This window comes from Erpetoichthys calabaricus, chromosome 8, assembly GCF_900747795.2.
Source record: "Erpetoichthys calabaricus chromosome 8, fErpCal1.3, whole genome shotgun sequence".
Taxonomy (NCBI): Eukaryota; Metazoa; Chordata; class Cladistia; order Polypteriformes; family Polypteridae; genus Erpetoichthys; species Erpetoichthys calabaricus.
In genome coordinates, this window is record NC_041401.2 from 196281662 (window position 1) to 196301215 (window position 19554).

Genomic DNA, 19554 nt, shown 5'->3' on the forward strand with positions numbered 1-19554 from the left:
CTGAAAGGAGAGGATGAGCATAAACCCCTGGCTTGAGGAGACAGAGGGAAATGAAGAATCTTTACAAGTGAAGAAGTTATTTACAGCGCCCTTTCACGTTGTACACATTTTGCTAAATTCATTTTTCCCTCCTCAAGCAACACTCAAAACCTCAGAATGACAAAGAGGCAACAGGATTTTAAGAATTTCTGCAAATTTATAAGTTGAAATATTCATCAACACAAACATTCCAACCCTTTACTCAGCACTTTGGCAGCCTTTCCATCCTGGAGTCTTCTTTGGTTTGATGTGACAGGCTTTGCACTCCTGGATTTGGGGATTGTCTGCCATTCATCTCTGCAGATCCTCTCATGGTCTGTCAGGTTGGATGGAGACCATCGGTTGGCAGCTATTGTCAGGTCTTACCAGTGCTGTTTGACTGGGTTCAAGTGTGGGCAGGTCTAGAACATTCAGTTTTGTTCTCCTGCATTGTCTTTGCTTTATCCAGTTGGCAGATGACCCTTCGGCCAGTCTGAGGTCCAGAAAGCTCTGAGCAGGTTTTCACTAAGGATATCTTTGCACTTTACTCCGTTCAGCTTTCCCTCGACCCTGACTCATCTCCATTGTCACCACCCCAGGTGACAACATCACAGGTGGTGAACAGTCCCTGGTTTTCTCCTGAGATGATGATTAGAATTGAGGCCAGACAATTCCATGTTAGCTTTGTCAGAGCCGTGTAACTTGTTTCTCACAGTCTAAGAGTCCTTTAGGGCCACTGCTATTTTTAATATCTATAAATGATTTAGATAGGAATAGAAGGAACAAGCTGGTTAAGTTTGCTGAGAATACCAAGATAGGTGGATTAGCAGATAATCTGGAATCTGTTATATCATCACAGAAGGACTTGGACAGCAGACAGGCTTGGGCAGATTTGTAGACGATGAAATTTAATGTCAGTAAATTATACAAAGTAAATATTTGAGGTATGAATACACAATGGGCGGTTGGAAAATCGAGAGTCCACCTTATGAGAAGGATTTAGGAGTTGTAGTGGACTCTAAGCTATCGACTTCCAGACAGTGTTCAGAAGACATTAAGAAGGCAAACAGAATGTCAGGTTATATAGCGCCTTGATGTGTGGAGTACAAGTCACAGGAGGTTCAGCTCAGGCTTTATAACACACTGGTGAGGCTTCATCTGGAGTCCTGGGTACAGTTTGGGTCTCCATAAAGACATAACAGCACAGAAAAAGGTCCAGAGAAGAGCAACTAGGCTGATTCAGGGCTACAGGGGATGAGCTATGAGGAAAGATTAAAAGAGCTGAGCCTTTACCGGTTAATCAGAAGAAGATTAAGAGAAGACTTGACTGAAGTGTTTAAAATTATGAAGAGAATTAGTACAGTGGATCGAGACGTTGACATTAAAATGAGTTCATCAAGAACACGGGGACACAGTTGGAAACTTATGAAGGGAAAATTTCACACAAACATCAAGAAGTTTTTATTTACACAAAGAACGATAGAAAATAGGAATAAGCGACCAAGTAGTGTGATGGACAGTAAGACTTTAGGGAGGTTCAAAACTCCACTTGATGTTCTTTTGGAAGAAATAAGTGGAGAGGACTGGCGAGCTTTGTTGGGCTGAATGGCCTGTTCTCGTCTAGAGTATTCTAATGTTCTAACAAGTTCTAATGGTTAGGTGCCTTTCTGCAAACTCCAAACAGACTCTCATTTGTCACCTGGTCACTTCATCATAAAGCTTGCAGTGGTGGTTGTCCTTCTAGAAGTTTCTCCCATCTCTGCACAGCTTCTCTGGAGCTTGTCCATACTGACCATCAGGTTCTTGGTCACCTCTTTTACCAAGGCCTCCAAATGATTGCTCAGTTTGGCCAGGTGGTAGGCTCTAGGAAAAGTCCTGGTTGTTCCCAACCTCTTCTTTTTAACAATTATGGAGACTTCTGTGCTCCTGGGAAACCTCAGGAATGTTTTTGTCATCTTCCCACAATCCTGTCTCCAGGCAATTCCTTGGACGTCATGGCTTTGCTTGTACTCACTTGTGGACCTTCTATAGACGGCTGTGTGAGTCTTTCCTCATCAGTCCAGTCCGTTGAATTGATCACAGGTGGACTCCAAACAAGGTGTAGAAACATCTCAGTGATGATTAATAATAATAATAATAATAATAATAATAATAATAGAAGGGGAACAACAACAACAACAACAACATTTATTTATATAGCACATTTTCATACAAAAAGTAGCTCAAAGTGTTGTCGAAAAAGGTCTGAACATTTGTGTACTTTTTATTTTGCATAAATTTGCAAATTCCTGTTTTTGCTTTGTCATTCTGGGGCATCGAGTTTTGTTTGATGATGGAAAAAATGAACTGAAATAATTTTATATCAAAGCTATAGCAGAACAAAATGTGAAAAAGGTGAAGGGGTCGAAAGACATTGTGAAGGCGCTATATATCGCAACACCATTTTGTATTACTTGAGGCATCTCCATTTTCTGGACACTATAGCATCATGGATACCATGACAACAGGCACTGGGACTGCTCGGCATGTGCCGTTACCGGAGTCACCAGATTGGTGTGTGTGTTTCTTAAATATCAGAGATTGGATACATGCGTTCTTAAGGGTTTACTTTCTTTTGGCTCACAAATATTTCTGGCTTTACAACTTTTGCTTCTTGTCTGCTGTATTGGTTTCAGCAAACGATTTTCTTGATTCTCTGGTTAATGAAAGTGGCCTGACATTTGACTACATTCATCTCCTGAGTTTCTCTCATTCTTCTTCTTTCAGCTGCTCCTGTTAGGGGTCACCACAGTGGATCATCTTCTTCCATATCTTCCTGTCCTCGTCATCTCACTCTGTCACACCCATCACCTGCATGTCCTCTCTCACCACATCCACAAACCTCCTCTTAGTCCTTCCTCTTCTCCTCTTACCTGGCAGCTCTATCCTTAGCATCCTTCTCCCAATGCATCTCTCCTCTGCACATGTCCAAACCAACACAATCTCGCCTCTCTGATTTTGTCTCCAAAGCCGAAATGACCCTTTAATGTACTCATCCTGTCCATCCTCGTCACACCCAATGCCAATCTTAGCATCTTTAACTCTGTCACCTCCAGCTGTGCCTCCTGTGTCACCATCCCCAGACCATATAACATAGCTGGTCTCACTAACGTCCTGTAGACCTTCCCTGTCACTCTTGCTGATATCCATCTGTCACAAATCACTCCTGACACTCTTCTCCACCCTGCCTGCACTCTCTTCTTCACTTCTCACCCACACTCCCCATTACTCTGTACTGTTGATCCCAAGTATTTACACTCATCCACCTTCACCAACTCTACTCCCCTCATCCTCACCATTCCACTGACCTCCCTCTCATTCACACACATATATTCTGTCTTGGTGGTCCTACTGGCCTTCATTCCTCTCCTCTCCAGGGTCTCCTCAACCTGCTCCCTACTCTCACTACAGATCACAATGTCATCAGCAAACATCACAGTCTCTCTCATTAGTAATAATAATAAAAAGAAATGGTCTCAATCACAGGTTGGAGCAAAGAGTGAAATGCAACTTGGGAGAAAGTGAGCAGAACTGGAAACTGATAAGGAGTGGACGAAGCTCTGGATTAAAGACCCACAGGCCAATGGGGGGCTTGCCTTGTGAACTGCTATTGTGTTCACTACAGGGGGGGCTGTAGTGTAGTGTAAAGCTTGATTGTAAGAGGCAGTGTAGCCCCCTAGTGGCTAAGGATTGCTGGCTCAGGTCACACTACTCCTGAAGCGGCACCTAAAGAAATAAAGAAAGAAAGAAATAAAACTCTAACTGCAAATTTGTTCTTCTCAGCTGTTGTTAATGATTCATTAAGCTTTCCTAGGATTCATTTCAATTACAGGTGAAGAAACGGGCTGAAGAATAAACGGTTGGTTCATTTCTTTCCATGTAACCGCTTTCCATTGTTTGTTCTTTTACAGACTTGTTTCGTGCAGCGGCAGAAGCAGGACCTCACGACATCCTCAAGTTGTACAACGCCCAAGGAAACATCATCAACATTTCCCCGAAGCTGGAGTGCAACAATCCACAGAACCTCTACAAGCTCGAAGTGGTTGCTGCGGACCACTGTGAGCCATTAGGTAGGCATCATGGGAGTCCAAACTCTCTCCTCGCTACGTTTAAATCACAGGTGTCAAACTCTGGGCCTGGGGGGTGGCAGTGGCTGCAGGTTTTCATTCTAATCATCTTCTTCATTAGCGACCAGTTTTTGCTGCTAATTAACTTCTTTTGCCTTAGTTTTAATTAACTTGACTCAGGTCCCTTAGTTGTTTCTTTTTCCTTTAATGAGCAGCCAAACAATAAAGAGACACAAAATGAGCCGCCGCATGACCAGCTCACCTGTGCCCATCACACAATATCTGGTAATAAAGAAAGGTGAAGATCTCGGTAAGGCTGATCTCTCAGGTCACCAAAACATCTTGACGGTGTTCTTAGATAAAACAGAAAATCAACAGTTTTGGAAATGTCTGCTGTGGCAGAATGAGAGCAGCAACAAGCCGTGGAATTAAATAACGAGATTAATTAACGGCAGGAATCGGCTTCTCATTAAGAGACTGGTTGGAGTTTGAAGCCCCAATCTAGCTGGTCGTCTGTCGGCTCGTTTCACGTCTCATTTCTGTTTGGCTGTCATTTAATGAAGAAACGAATCAACTCAGAGGACTGAATCCTTAAAAACAGGGGGCTATTGAAATGAAGGGTAAAGGAGTTAATTAGCATTGACAACGGATTAGGAGAAGGGTGAGAATGAAAAGCTGCAGCCACTGCGGCCCACCAAGACTGGAGATGGACACCCTTGCTATAAATGAATAGATAGATAGATAGATAGATAGAATGGCACTATATAATAGATAGATAGATAGATAGATAGATAGATAGATAGATAGATAGATAGATAGATAGATAGATAGATAGACATGGAAGGCACTATATGATAGATAGATAGATAGATAGATAGATAGATAGATAGATAGATAGATAGATAGATAGATAGATAGATAGATAGATAGATAGATAGATAGATAGATAGATACTTTACTAATCCCAAGGGGAAATTCACATAAGAATAAGGCGTGCAGCTGCTTTTGGGAGACACTCCATTGACACCCCGCTCATTTTCTTCAGGTGATCTGGTGTAAACGTCTCCAGTGTCAGGGCTGTCTTTGTCTCTTATAGTTAACCAGCAATAAAAATCTAAAATGGAGGAGAAGTTCTGAAGAGGTCCTATGGATGTGTGTCTGTTCCCTTGGAAACGTCATTAATAGTGTTGAGCGAAACGATTTGCATGATACTGAATTGAGATCAGAACTTAACAGTTTTGTGTTGCAGAAATAATCGTAAAGCAAACAGCGAATTATCACAAGTGAATTTCTGCCATTAGCTCGTATATTTTCCTCTCATCTGCAACCTTTTCTTTCACATGAAAAAGCATGGGGGGGGGGGATTTATTCCGGTACAGAGTATGGAAAATGGGGGGCACGGCAGCTAGAGAGTTCTTACTGGTTAGCACTTCCCTGCTGCTAAAATCATTTGGCCCAGATGTGTGGCTGCCAGCGAGTCTCCAGAAGGATCCTGGCTTGGATCAGCTTATAGAGGCAGGGACGGGGAGGGTAGATTGGGTTTCTTCATTGAGGTTGACCTCAAATGAGCCGCAGGAGATGGAACTGCCAACATGCATATGTTTGTAGGCAGGATACGAGGCACATGGGAGAGCACTGTGTAGTGACTGGGATGGCAGTGGAGGACGGCCGAGGAAGGAGACGGTAATTTTGGTTACGGACTTACAATAGGGAGCAATACTCCTTGCTTTGCACCACAAATAAACTTTTTAAACTCACAATAACCTTCTTTTAATGAGTTTTGTGTTTAGCAAGTTGGAAATCCCACGCACAGTGAATTTTAGGGCAATTTCACAAAAACGCATGCACATGAAACTTTACTCATCGCTAATAAGGAGGAAATAACTAATAACCGTCAGCTTGAATGTGGACTTTGAGCTTTATTGCCTGGCAACATTGTGACTAGGACTTTCCATTCAAATAACAAAGTGCACAGAATTAAACAACGCAATACACAAAACGTGACACCATCACAACATTCTGTACAGTAAACACACATCAACAACAACAACAACATTTATTTATATAGCACATTTTCATACAAAAAGTAGCTCAAAGTGCTTTACATAATGAAGAGAAGAAAAATAAAAGACAAAATAAGAAATTAAAATAAGACAACATTAATTAACATAGAAAGGAGTAAGGTCCGATGGCCAGGGTGGACAGAAAAAACAAAAAAAAACTCCAGAAGGCTGGAGAAAAAAATAAAATCTGTAGGGGTTCCAGGCCACGAGACCACCCAGTCCCCTCTGGGCATTCTACCTAACATAAATGAAATAGTCCTCTTTGTAGTTCAGGTTTTTCACGGAGTCACTTGATGCTGATGGTCATACAGACTTCTGGCTTTTAATCCATCCATCATTGTTGGAACATCATGGTGCTTTGGGTAGATGGTGGTGGCGCACGCCACCACCAACAGGACACCGGAAAAGGAAACAGAAGAGAGAGTAGGGGTTAGTACAGATTTTGAATGAATAGTTATTATAATGAATTGGATATACAGAGTATCAGGATTAAATTACAGTGAAGTTATGAGAAGGCCATGTTAAAGTAATGTGTTTTCAGTAGTTTTTTAAAGTGCTCCACTGTATTAGCCTGGCGAATTCCTACTGGCAGGCTATTCCAGATTTTAGGTGCATAACAGCAGAAGGCCGCCTCACCACTTCTTTTAAGTTTTGCTCTTGGAATTCTAAGGAGACACTCAGTTGAGGATCTGAGGTTACGATTTGGAATATAAGGTGTCAGACATTCCGATATATAAGCTGGGGCGAGATTATTTAAGGCTTTATAAACCATAAGCAGAATTTTAAAGTCAATTCTGAATGACACAGGTAACCAGTGTAGTGACATCAAAACTGGAGAAATGTGTTCGGATTTTCTTTTCCTTGTAAGGATTCTAGCAGCTGCATTCTGCACTAGTTGCAAACGATTGATGTCTTTTTTGGGTAGTCCTGAGAGGAGTGCGTTACAGTAATCTAGTCGACTGAAAACAAACGCATAAACTAATTTCTCTGCATCTTTCGATGATATAAGAGGTCTAACTTTTGCTATGTTTCTTAGGTGAAAAAATGCTGTCCTAGTGATCTGATTAATATGCGATTTAAAATTCAGATTACAATCAACGGTTACCCCTAAGCTTTTTACCTCCGATTTGACTTTTAATCCTAATGCATCCAGTTTATTTCTAATAGCCTCATTGTATCCATTATTGCCAATCACTAAGATTTCGGTTTTTTCTTTATTTAATTTGAGAAAGTTACTATTCATCCATTCTGAGATACAAGTTAGACATTGTGTTCGCGAATCAAGAGATTTGGGGTCATCGGGTGCTATTGATAAATACAGCTGTGTGTCATCAGCATAGCTGTGGTAGCTCACGTTGTGCCCTGAGATAATCTGACCTAATGGAAGCATGTAGATTGAGAAGAGCAGTGGACCCAGGATAGAGCCTTGTGGAACACCATATAGAATATCATGTGTCTTTGAGTTATAATTACCACAACTAACATCTATAAAACCAGACGGTGAAGAAGAATTGCATTCCCACCCACTAATATATTAGGGGAGTCGTATACTGTATAAAACAAACAGACCTCAAATTGAACAGAGGAGTCCAAGATGAACCAGAGCTCGTGTGACGGCAGTAGGACACAAACCGCTTCTACAGTACAGAGGTGTACAGATTGGTTGGTCTGCCGTGTGCCTCATGAAAAGTGACAAAATGAAAAGCAATTGTCCTCTGTGTGTATCTGCATGCCTTTGATATGTCATTGAGTGAAGCAAAGCAAGTGTGACAAGAAGTACATATGGCTATTCTACAAAGATCTTCTAGATTGTCCCGAAAGCATTTATTGGGACCCTTAATAATAATTCTTTGCATTTATATAGCGCTTTTCTCACTACTCAAAGTGCTCAGTAATTGCAGGTTAAGGGCCTTCCTTGCTCAAGGGCCCAACAGAGCAGAGTCCCTTCCGATTGCCAGTGCAGATCCCTAGCCTCAGAGCCACCACTCCGCCCTTAGAAAAGATTCAAAATCATTGGACTCGAGTGATTTTTCAAATTTGTTATCACACACGTCTCCAATCGTGCAATCTGTCATTCGGTTGATTTAAATGGAGAAAAGTCGCCACTCTGATGTTTGGTGTCATCGTGTGTCCCCTACTGAACATGGACCAGAGAAAGCAAAGGAGATAGTTGTCTGGGGGGATCAGAAGGAAAATGACAGACAAACACGTTAAAGGTTGTCACACATGTGCGAGTAGGAGGGAGATGTATGGACCAAGTGAAGGTAATTCCACGTCAGGCCAGGGGGTGGTGGGGTGCGCTAAACCTTCTTCTGTTGTTTTTGTGGACAAAAAATGGGAGAACCTGCCTGATTCAACCCTGAAGACGTCACTTCGGGTTCTGGCGCCCAGAAGAGCGTCCACTTCAGGGTCCACTACATCACATTTAAAGCCGCCATTTTTCCAAACAGTCTTCAGTCTTGTTGGACTCCATCAAGGACACATCTGTCTTGAATTTCAAACCCATTGCAGCCAGGGAAATTATATGGGCGGCTGGCTCAAACCTTTCTTTTAATGTGTGTCGAGTCTGATCATTTCACAAGGTAAAAGCTAGAAGACCACCTCCAAGGAGCTTGAGGTTCCTGTGACAACAGTGGAAATATTATGAAGAAGTTTAAGGTCCATGGGACTGTAGCCAACCTTTCTGGACAAAGCCGCAAGAGGAAAATCGCCCCTGGAATTGGCAAAAAGGGATAGTAGACAAAAAACCAAGGACAACCTCCAAAGAGATACAAGCTGAACTCCAAGGTCAGGGTCCACCAGTGTCTGTTCGCACCATACGTCATCTTTTTGAATGGCAGTGGGCTCAATGGAAGAAGACCCATGAGGAAATCCAAATCAAAAATGTGGGATTTGTTAAAATGCATACTGACAAGCCACAGTGCTTCTGGGAGAATATCCTTTGGACAGAGGAGACACAACTGGAGCTTTATGGCAAGTCACGTCAGCTCAATGTCCACTGATGAAAAAATGAAGCTTTCAAAGACAAGAACTCCAGACTTACTGTGAAACATGGAGGAGGCCCGGGTATTTTGGGGAGCTGTTTTGCTGCGTCTGGCACAGGGGGGCCTTGAGTTTGCAGTAAACAACAAAATTTCAAGACTATCAAGACGTTCTAAAGTGAAACCTACTGCTCAGTGTCAGGGCTCTCTGTCTCAGTCACAGGTCGTGGATCCTCCAACAGGATGATGAGCCAAAACACACAGCAAAAAACACCCAACAATGGCGAAGAACAAAACATTGGACATTGGTCTTCTGATTTGAACCCCATTGAACATCTATGGAAAGAAGCGAACCATGTCCTCTAGAGAAGCTCCCCTTCAAATCTGATAAAACTGGAGCAGCTTGCCCAGGACGAGTGGGCCGAACGACATGTGGAGAGGTGCAGAAGGCTCATGGAGAGTGACAGGAATCACTTGTGGGCCGTGACTGCAAACTCTAAAGGTTGTGCAACCAGATATGAGGTGAAGGGTCTCATCATTTGTGTCCATGCTGTTTTTATGTTTGTTATTATTTGAAATATTCTGTTGAATCAAAACTCTAAAGCAAAGTCAAATTTTTGTTAAATTTAGACTAAACAATGAGGGGTGCCAGTTGCTTTTTCAGTTTCAAGTGATTTCAGAGACAAGTGTGGGTTCTGCGTTTTTCATAGGGGGTACCAACACATTTGCCCACATCTGTATGTCCAGTAGTTTTTTATTTAGTGACCAGGACTGTTTCCTCGACGGTAATAACTGAAAGAGATGGTTGCCCTGGGTGAGTGTCATCTTTGATTCTATTTCCTGTGAGACAAAGTGACGTGTCACCAAGCCAGAAACACGAGACAAGAATCAAAACCGTAAGAGAGAAAATACATCCGAAAACTGAGAAAGAAAACTACCAAGATGTGCACATTAAGACTTTTAATTATATCAAAGCACGGATACCAAAATGGTCCCTTAGGGTCACACCGATGACTTCATCCAAGCACGGGGACCTCTAGGTGGCCACGAAATGGAACCTTCTATCAATAATAATAATTCTTTGCATTGATATAGCGCTTTCCTCACTACTCAAAGCGCTCAGCAATTGCAGGTTAAAGGCCTTGCTCAAGGGCCCAACAGAGCAGAGTCCACTAGTGGCATTTACGGGATTCGAACCGGCAACCTTCCAATTAGCCAGTGCAGATCCCTAGCCTCAGAGCCACCACTCCACCAATATGCAAAATGGCACACGATAAAGTACAACTAATCAAGATAAAATTAAATAAATGTTGGAATTACATTCCTTAACCTCAAAAACCCCAGAATAGCCAGCAAGAATTCCCAGAAACTCCTCACGAAAGCCAAAACAAATGAATAAAAGACACAAATAATGACAACAGATCAGCTAAGGTAATCAGGACGATGATCTCAGACGGTCTTTGTAACTGAAAATCCAGCTTCCTTGTGCTTTCATACACCCGAATGTAGTTTAGAATTTGGGAGAAGCTCATACTGTTCAATGTTCGTACTGTTCAGAGCAGACAGCTTTGGTCGTAACTCGTCTCGATTCAAACTTGAGCTCACAGAAGATGAACTTACCCCTGAGGTACGACAGACTTGGCCCAAAGTTTCACCAATGTCTTTAGCTTGGTTTCCCTGCTCGGTTTCCAAATTGTCTGATTGATCTGTCAGAAGTTTACGGGTGAGCCTTCGCCTTCTCAATCTTGAGTGTTTCCAGTCCATTTCGGACCTGAGAAGGCCGAGCTTTTCTTAGTGGGCCAAGGTGGCTTGATTGTTTTTTTTTTTTTTGGACAGGCTGAAGTTCTTCTTTTGACTGTTTTTATGTTTTCAGGTGCAGAACTAGCAGCAGCCTTGGGATTTGATTTGTCTTCCATGGAGAAAAGGTGAGTGAAAAGTTAATGCAGAAGTATCAGCATACGTAACTGGTGTCCAAAGGTTATTAGTGTGAGCATGAGCAGGGACGTTCTTAGGCATACGCGAACTACACATCCGCGTAGGGCCCCCAGCCCGGCCCCCACTTACAATTTTATTTTTTTTTGTTGTCGGGCTGTGGGCCTGGGGCACCTGTCATGCCCCTGGCACTGCAGCCATCTGTGCCAGTCCCAGGAAATTCAGTTCAGTACATCTCTTAGTCTTATTAACAATGGTAATTTATTATCCAAATTGCAATCTTCACCTAAATCCCTAATAATATTGTCACGCCATCGTAACTTTGCCAAATGCACTATAGCAAACGTTAATTTTAGAGATTCGTTTCGGATTCATTCAGAGAGATCCCCACAAAATCATGAAATATCCCAATATTACCGGCCTTTACCAGATCCAGAACAAAATCAATATTTTACCACTCTGCATTCGCACAAGCGTACATGTAGGCCTACTGGTCATCTAAGGCCTTTTCCGGACGTTTTATTAGAACACCTTCCTGAGCTACACCCTCCGGACCCCCTCTCCCATCTGGGGCCTACACATCCGGGGCCTGCACATTTCTGAACCATGTAAGGCTCCCAAACTGCTAAGAACGGCCCTGGCATGAATGAACTAGGGGAGGGTTCAGGACAGGAAAGGAGCACAAAACCCAACCGCATAACCAGAAACTGAAAGGACAGGACAAAGTCGTAAGTCAAAGGCAAAGGGAAGTCGTTTCCAAAAATCACAAACACTACCGCTAGGACCTACTTGGGATTAAAGGGAACTGCCATTAGAGCTGAAGACAGAGACTTGTATCCACAGGAGGAAGGATAACGCAGTGTGCAGACGCTGCCACCTTTATATCATCACTTTATATCTTAAATAGACAAAACCACACGTGTAAAAGTGACTAATTCTACAAGTGGGTACCCATCTTCAGAGAAGAAACATACACACCATTTTAAAACAGCAGGTTTATATTTGATTCATTTAACCAACAAAACATATTTGTCTTAGTTTGAAATACGGTGATTGACTGCAGTAGTCCATTTTACAAACTCAGCGGTGAGGACACCACGATCTGAAGGTTTAGGAACATGCATGTATAGCTGTGGACTCACGCCATTAAGCGTCTCAGTTCGCAGATTTGCTGCAATCCACAATGTCTGGCTCAGAAGCGACCATCTTGTAGCATGAGCCTTTGATAGGTCATTGAGACTGTCACGTGCGGAGGGACAATTCTGGGAAATACCATATGTACTAGCGTATAAGTCGGGTCTTGAAACCTGAAAAATTGATCACAAAATCAGACCCAGAGAAAAATACGACACTTATTTATTAATTTATTTCCTCCTCCTATCTCGCACCGGTTTCTCAGACATATTGAATTTTGTTACCAATTTTTTTCGCCACTTCAACGACTTTTAATTTAAAACCAGCTTCATATTTTCTTCTGATTGTAGATAAGGGATGCTCTTACGATAAAGGTGTATGAGGGTGCGAGATATAAACAACACAAATCAGTGCAAATGGAATAGTTTGGGTATTACGGTGTGGGCACGTAGGCACAACACATAGAAAAACAAAAGGCAGGGTGCTCTGTGGTTACTTTCTCATTTGGACGTTAACATATCGTAATCACTTGGACCAATAGCGTGAGTTTTCAACATTCAAATTATACGACCAACATTATAAATAACGGAAATTATATGGTAACTTAATAATATCTCTTTAATCCAAAATCTCAACACAACAACACAGTGTCCAATTCTGATCCCAGAACATCCATATGCACCCTTACCCATATTACTCACCTGATTGGCCATCAGACACATTGGCATCTCCACAGAGACCACTTGTGAACAATGTGAACAGAGATCCCCTAACCCTGGTGATGTCAGCTGGTCTCCCACCTTCTCTACAAAGCTTCACCACTACACTCCACCCATCCACAGTGTAAATCCCATCCTCGCCGCCAAGTGAACTGCCTTGGACTGACACAATAAAGCGTCTCAGTTCACAGATCTGTACTGCACGGAATGGCCAGTGGTCAGTCGCAAACCCGCAATGCCCGTCTCCTCACGGCGTTATGTGTTGGCTTATCCTTATGAATTAGAATTTATTAAACAAAAATAGAAAACTACAAGAAAACACTCACAAGAGCAAAAGAAGAGGCAGAAAGGAGTTAACTAAAAGGCAGTCCTTAAGCAAACAAGTCTCAATATGCAATCCAGAAGTCACGTCCCCTTTAAGAAGGCAGCAAAGCCAAAATAATTCAAAGGAAATGCACAAAAACTCCAAATACAAACTGAATGATCTCCTACTCCTGAGCCTTCCCTGTCATGGCTTAAATACCCAGAGGGAAGGCTCAACAGCAGTGACGTCAGAGTGGCCCCACCTCCTGGAGCTCCACCCACAAAGGACAAGGAACACAGGCAAACTTAGAGAGCCTGAGTTATAATTTCAGACATTTGCTATTATTCTTGCATCACTTCAACAATATTTGGTGCTTTAGTTACATTAATTACATTACATTTATATAGCACTTTTCTCACTACTCAAAGCGCTGGTGGACCTGGAACAAGAACTCATGATCTCCATACTGCGAGGCAGCAGCGCGACCACTGCGCCAACTGCATGGATTTGTTTGGCTTGGCCATACTGCTAGGCAACCAACCCAGAATTCCTGTGTTTCCACTTCTGGGGTCAAATGTGTAAAGTTTACCTGCCATGTGTTCCCCCAATTCTTTGAGTCTGAGGACATCTAAAAGAATTCAGGACGGCCTTTTTGTTATTTTCTTTCTACGTTGTTTCTGACCCCCTTTCCTGAGTTTTAGACTTTGATTCTGGGTTAGCATTTTGGTACTTTGTGTTCTGCCTAAAAAAACAAGATTTTTTTTCTGTAAAGGACTGGGAGAAAGTCGTAAAGCAGAAACACGCAAGGGTCAAAGCTAGAAATCAAACTGGCGCTACATTAAAAGAAGTGTGAAGCAAAAATCACAGTTGAGAGTTCAGAAAAAATAAAGTGTTAAACCAGAAAAGCACGAAAGAAACGATCACAAGTTCTTTTGAGAAGTTGATTGGGTCTTTTACATATTCAGTATTTTATGGATCCATCGATGATGTCGCACGTAACGCAACCCCAGATAATTCCAGGGTTCATCGCCCTGGCAACCACAAATACCGTTGCCACAAGATGGCGATGTTCACAAGAAAAGCAAAATGGCCTCGTAACATGATGGTTAAAATACCTGGTGTTCTTGAGAAGACTTGGATCCCCAAATTCCTGTCAGAAATGAATTCTCAGGTATTGAAATCCTATAAGGTTTATGAAACTTGACCCAAACATGACAAGGAGGCATTAAATAAATGAAACAAAGGAATCAATGACAACACTTCTGAGGGACAGGACCGCCTTTTGGTTTTGATCTCTGCGTATTTTCTGGTGTTTCTCTTCTGGTCGCCTCCATTATTGTTCTTAGTTTATAAACTATAGCAGACGGTGCACAATTAACCAGTTATAAGCACAATCACCAGAAATAGGACAAAAATAGGAAAAAAAATATTCAAAACTGACAACACTACGCCTAAATACAGACGTATACATATCGGCCATCTTGTGTTGCTTTATTTTGTATTCTTTGTGGAGCACCTCTTGTCATCAACAGCGGTGAAATGAACTGTCCAGTATATAAAATTATGATTTCTTTCTTTTATTTGTCACAGGCTTCAGAGTCTGGAAAAGAAGATTTTGGTAGAAGCTGGAGAAACACCTTCCATAGTGTATGAAATGAAAAGCAAAGTGGAATTATTTCGGGAAAAATTGGAGGTATGGTGAACACAATTAGTGGAATATTAAAGGAAAAGGGAGATAAAGGAAAAGCACATCAGCAACCAACACAAGACACAGGGGGCCAACCGTCCGCCATCAACAATGGTCATCTGTGGCCCCTCCATTATATCAGACGTCAGCTCCTCGTTCTGCTTGTGTTTGTTGTTCATTTACCCCTCAACAATGCTGACATAAATGTGTCGAGCTGCACGCATTGCCGATTGGTTGGTCCTGAAGCTTCAAGAACAGAAAATAACAAACAGGCACGTGACAGCGAAAGAAAATTGCACAGTCGTGAAAAAGTAAATGCCCCTCTTTGAATTTTATGGTTTTACAGACACGACTAACAGGAATCTAGCCCTCTGCGAGTCAGACATTAGAATAGCGGTTCTCAAACTGTGGGGCGAAGTAACAAAAAAGGGGGCGCGAATGTTGCCATATGTGGCGTAATTTCGCTATTCATAGGGAAATTTTAAGCTTGTAGCGGTGTATCGGCAGGAAAAAATATAGGAAAACATTTTATTAGGGTTTCAAAAAGACGTTAGGGGGGCGCGATTAAAACTGTTACAAAAACTTGGGTCGCAAATACTTACAGTTAGGTCCATAAATATTTGGACAGCCTGACCACGATTTGTTGCATCCATGATGTTACCTGATGCTGTATTATAAAATGGCCGCAGCACAAGTAGAAAGTGTATGGTGTATTTGAGGAGGTGTTTTTGTAGCATAAAAATCAATTTTTTGAATTGTGTTGGGTATCGCTGGGTCGGTTTGGGGCTCCCCCTAGTGGTCACACAACATGGTTGATGAGGTGTGCCTGGTCCACCAGTGCAAACAAGCCAGATAGTCAAGAATTTCTCATCAGTCAGTCAGAGTCAATCAGTCAATTAAAAAAATGCTTTAGTTGCCTCACATTTTTATGCAATCGTTTGGTTCACCCCACTGAATTAAAGCTGAAAGTCTGCACTTCGACTGCATCGGAGTTGTTTCATTTAAAACTCATTGTGGTAATGTACAGAACCAAAATGAGAAAAAAAAGTTGTCTCTGTCCAAATATTTATGGACCTAACTGTAAAGGTTGAGAAACGCTGCATTAGAACATCAGAAAAACTGACCATTCAGTCCAACACGCTCATCCATCTTAATCACCAAATTAACATCAAGCTGGAAACTGAAGGTCCCTAAAGTCTGCTCTCCACCACACCGCTTGCTCACTCATTCGTGTGTCTATGGCTCTTTGTGTGAAGAAAAACTTTCTAAAAACTTCACACGTTTTCAACTCTGTCCCCATGTTCTGGTTGAGTTTATCTGAAACTAACAATTGGAATCTTCTGTGCTAATCCCCTTCATAATAACCAGGCCCACTTGTGATGGAGGTGCTGGGATCCACCGTACTTATTCATTTTGTAATATTAAACACCTTAATCGTGTCCCCTCTTCAGCTCTGTTTGCTTACACTGAAGAGGCTCAACTCAAACCTCCCCTCATAGTTCAGAACTCCTGGTCCTCTAATCTAATCTTTGTTGCTCTCCTCTGGACCTCCTCTGGTGCTTCTATGTCTTTTTTTTTTTTGTAATATGGAAACCAAAACTCCCAACATTACTGCAGAGTACTCCAGAGGCCTATATAACTTGAGAGTGACCTCCACAGAGTTGTACTCCACACGTCATAGTGCTTTATGACCTAACATCCCACTCGCCTCCCTGATCACTGCTGTCCACTGCCTGGGTGTTAATGGTAAGTTGTCCACTCTGACTCCCAGCTCCTTCTCATCAGGTGTGCGTTCAAGTTTCAGACCACCCATCGCGTATTCATATCTCATCCACTTATATTAAATTTCATCTCACACAAAGCAGGCCAGTCTCCCTCTGTCACAGTTTAGCTGATTCTCCATGATCTGCCCTTCCACCTTCTTTGGTCTCATCTGAAGACTTAACCAGCTTATTGATTACATTCATGAACATTAAAGGCCAGCAGCAGCCCCAAAACTGACCACCGCTGGACTTCACTGCTATCATCACCTAATTGTGAAAAAGATCCCCTCACCAAAACCCTGTGCTTCCTCTGCTTGAGTCAATTTTGTGCCCACCTCCACCCCATGCCCTGAACTTAAAATACTTTTAGTCTGATGTCCAACCTCCCATGGGATACCTTATTAAAAGCCTCCTAAAAATCAAGATAGATAACACCATATCCACCACTCAGACCATACTCTTTTATTGCTTCCTTTTTAGAATGAAATATTTGGGGAATATCTGGGGAATCCAACGCCGTGTCCGCTGAAAGTCTAGAGAGGCACAAGTTATCTGTTTGTGATCTTTGAGTGACATACCTTTGATTTAACTACAGAACGTTGAGCATCTCAGCTGGTTAGGACTCTTCAAAGACCTCTCTGTGGGGACCCAAAAACCTTCACCGTTTTATCACAAAAGGACACTGCGGAAGACAAAAGAAGAATGTGAGCACGTGCAAGAGAAGTTCCTCCAGATGAGGTAACGGCTTTGTGCCCCGCTGGCCAGATGGCTCTGTGTCTGAGACGGCTGGTGCTGTCTGTCTGTGCTGTTTATCTGTTACTCGTGTTTTCTCACATAAACGCCTTGGGTTACATCCACCCTCCTGCATTTACGTTTAAAAATGTAGATATTAGCATTTGTTTTTGCATTTCGTCCACAATACCATAGCGTTTTTACTCCCAAAAATGGAGACTTAAGAAAACTCCGTAAACTTCTGAAAATGCCAGCTCTGTGTTGCAGTTTGGACGGGTGATGTCCGAGAGCTTTGAAAATGCAGACTCTACACCGCACTCTGATTGGTTTGTGCTTATTACATCCCCTGCCCTGATTGGGTCCTGCCCATTATAACGTCTTGAGCGAGTATCCTTCATGTGACAGATAATGCCCCTTGTAGCGGTGTACAATGTCACTGTACTTGGACTGCCATGACTATTCTCAGCCGCTTTGCACTCCTTATTCTCAATAACAATTCCACCTCATCGTCAGTCCACACTAAACTGTCTGCGATTTTGTTTATCGTATTCGCCATTACAGTTGAGCTCTAGACATATGAAATGCCTTAGGACACGATAACAAGGAGCTATGTATGTGGAACTGGCTTGTTTAGCGTCCTGTCTTAAATACAGCAGATGGTTCATGGACTCTAAAGTGACACTAAGAAATAACAGGACAAGTGGCTGTCCACAAGCAAAGGCTGCATCTTCAAGTTAAACATAAAGCTGTATATGAAGCACACGTAGGCCGTTAGGTTGGCAGGTAAATGGCACCTGATGTTATTTATCATGTAAAATGCAAGCTGTGGATCCAGCGTTGGTCATTTATTCTTATTTTTGTCATATTCTTCATTCTGACAGTTCCCTTGAAGTGACAGAAGAAGTCAGACAGTATCTGAAGACGCCCACCTTTGACAACTGGTAAGAATGTATGGTCAGAATATTCTATGGATTTGTGTTCTTCTAATAGAAATGCTACGACAGGTTGATTTCCCATCATTCCTAAAGTCAGAAAGAAAGTACATTAGGGTTAGGGTTAGTAAATATTACAGTTGGCTAAGGGAGTGCCAAGAGATTGTCCAAGGGCGTCTGATCCTGATGTGGAATCCATAAGGGACACATAGACCTGTTATGTGTTTAGAGGCTACCGTGTGAACACAGAAGGCTTGGGGGTCAAGGAACAGGTGGTAGAGCAGACTAACTGTTGGGAATTGACCGTGGACCTTCCCCAGAACGTCCTTTATAGTGATATAGTGTTTCCTTCTGGCCCCTCCCATCTATATCTGAAGCCCCGCCCCTAGCCCTTCCTTTTGAGTGATATTACCCCTGACCCCTCCCGTTTATGTCTGAAGCTCCATCCCCAGCCCTTCCTTTTGAGTGATATGTTCCCCTGGTCCCTCCCCTCTATATCTGAAGCCCCGCCCCTAGCCCGTCCTTTTGAGTGATATGTACCCCTGGTCCCTCCCATCTATATATGAAGCCCTTCCTGTTAAGTGATATGTACCCCTGGCCCCTCCCATCTATATCTGAAGCCCCACCCCTAGCCCTTCCTTTTGAGTGATATGTTCCCCTGGTCCCTCCCATCTATATCTGAAGCTCCACCCCTAGCCCTTCCTTTTGAGTGATATGTACCTCTGGCCCCTCCCATTCATGTCTGTGGTCTTACCCCAGTGATTTATTTTGCCTGATGATCTGCCCCCCCTTACCAATTATTTATGGGACTCCACCCACTAGCCCTACCTTTTGAGTGATATGTACCCCTGGCCCCTCCCATCTATATTTGAAGCCACACCCCTAGTCCTTCCTTTTGAGTGATATGTACCCTTGGCCCCTCCCATCTATATCTGAAGCCCCTCCCACTAGCCCTTCCTTTAGCCTGCTCTTCACCTCTGCCCCTCCCATCAATGGCTGAGGCCCCTACCCTCGATGTTTCCTTCTGGCCTCTCCCATCTATGTATGGCTGGGGTTCAAATGCTGTTTGTATGTCTGTTTTGTTCATTTTGCTTTGCGCCTCCCCCCCCCATAATCTATTGTCTGTGGGGGGGGGGGGGAAGAAGTTTAGATTTGTCAAAAATTTTGATCTCCAGTTTTCGAT

At 42.7% G+C, this 19554-nt stretch overlaps 1 protein-coding gene across 1 annotated transcript in view; it reads left to right on the forward strand.

The window, feature by feature from the left end:
* The window catches only part of si:dkey-219c10.4 (high affinity cGMP-specific 3',5'-cyclic phosphodiesterase 9A), a 63641-nt gene that overhangs the window by 12415 nt on the left and 31672 nt on the right, over window positions 1-19554 (forward strand). The window contains exons 2-6 of the mRNA XM_028808308.2: window positions 3969-4127; window positions 11042-11093; window positions 14848-14950; window positions 17303-17445; window positions 18321-18380. Coding sequence (XP_028664141.1) covers window positions 3969-4127; window positions 11042-11093; window positions 14848-14950; window positions 17303-17445; window positions 18321-18380 — 517 coding nt within the window. The remainder of the gene's footprint in view (window positions 1-3968; window positions 4128-11041; window positions 11094-14847; window positions 14951-17302; window positions 17446-18320; window positions 18381-19554) is intronic.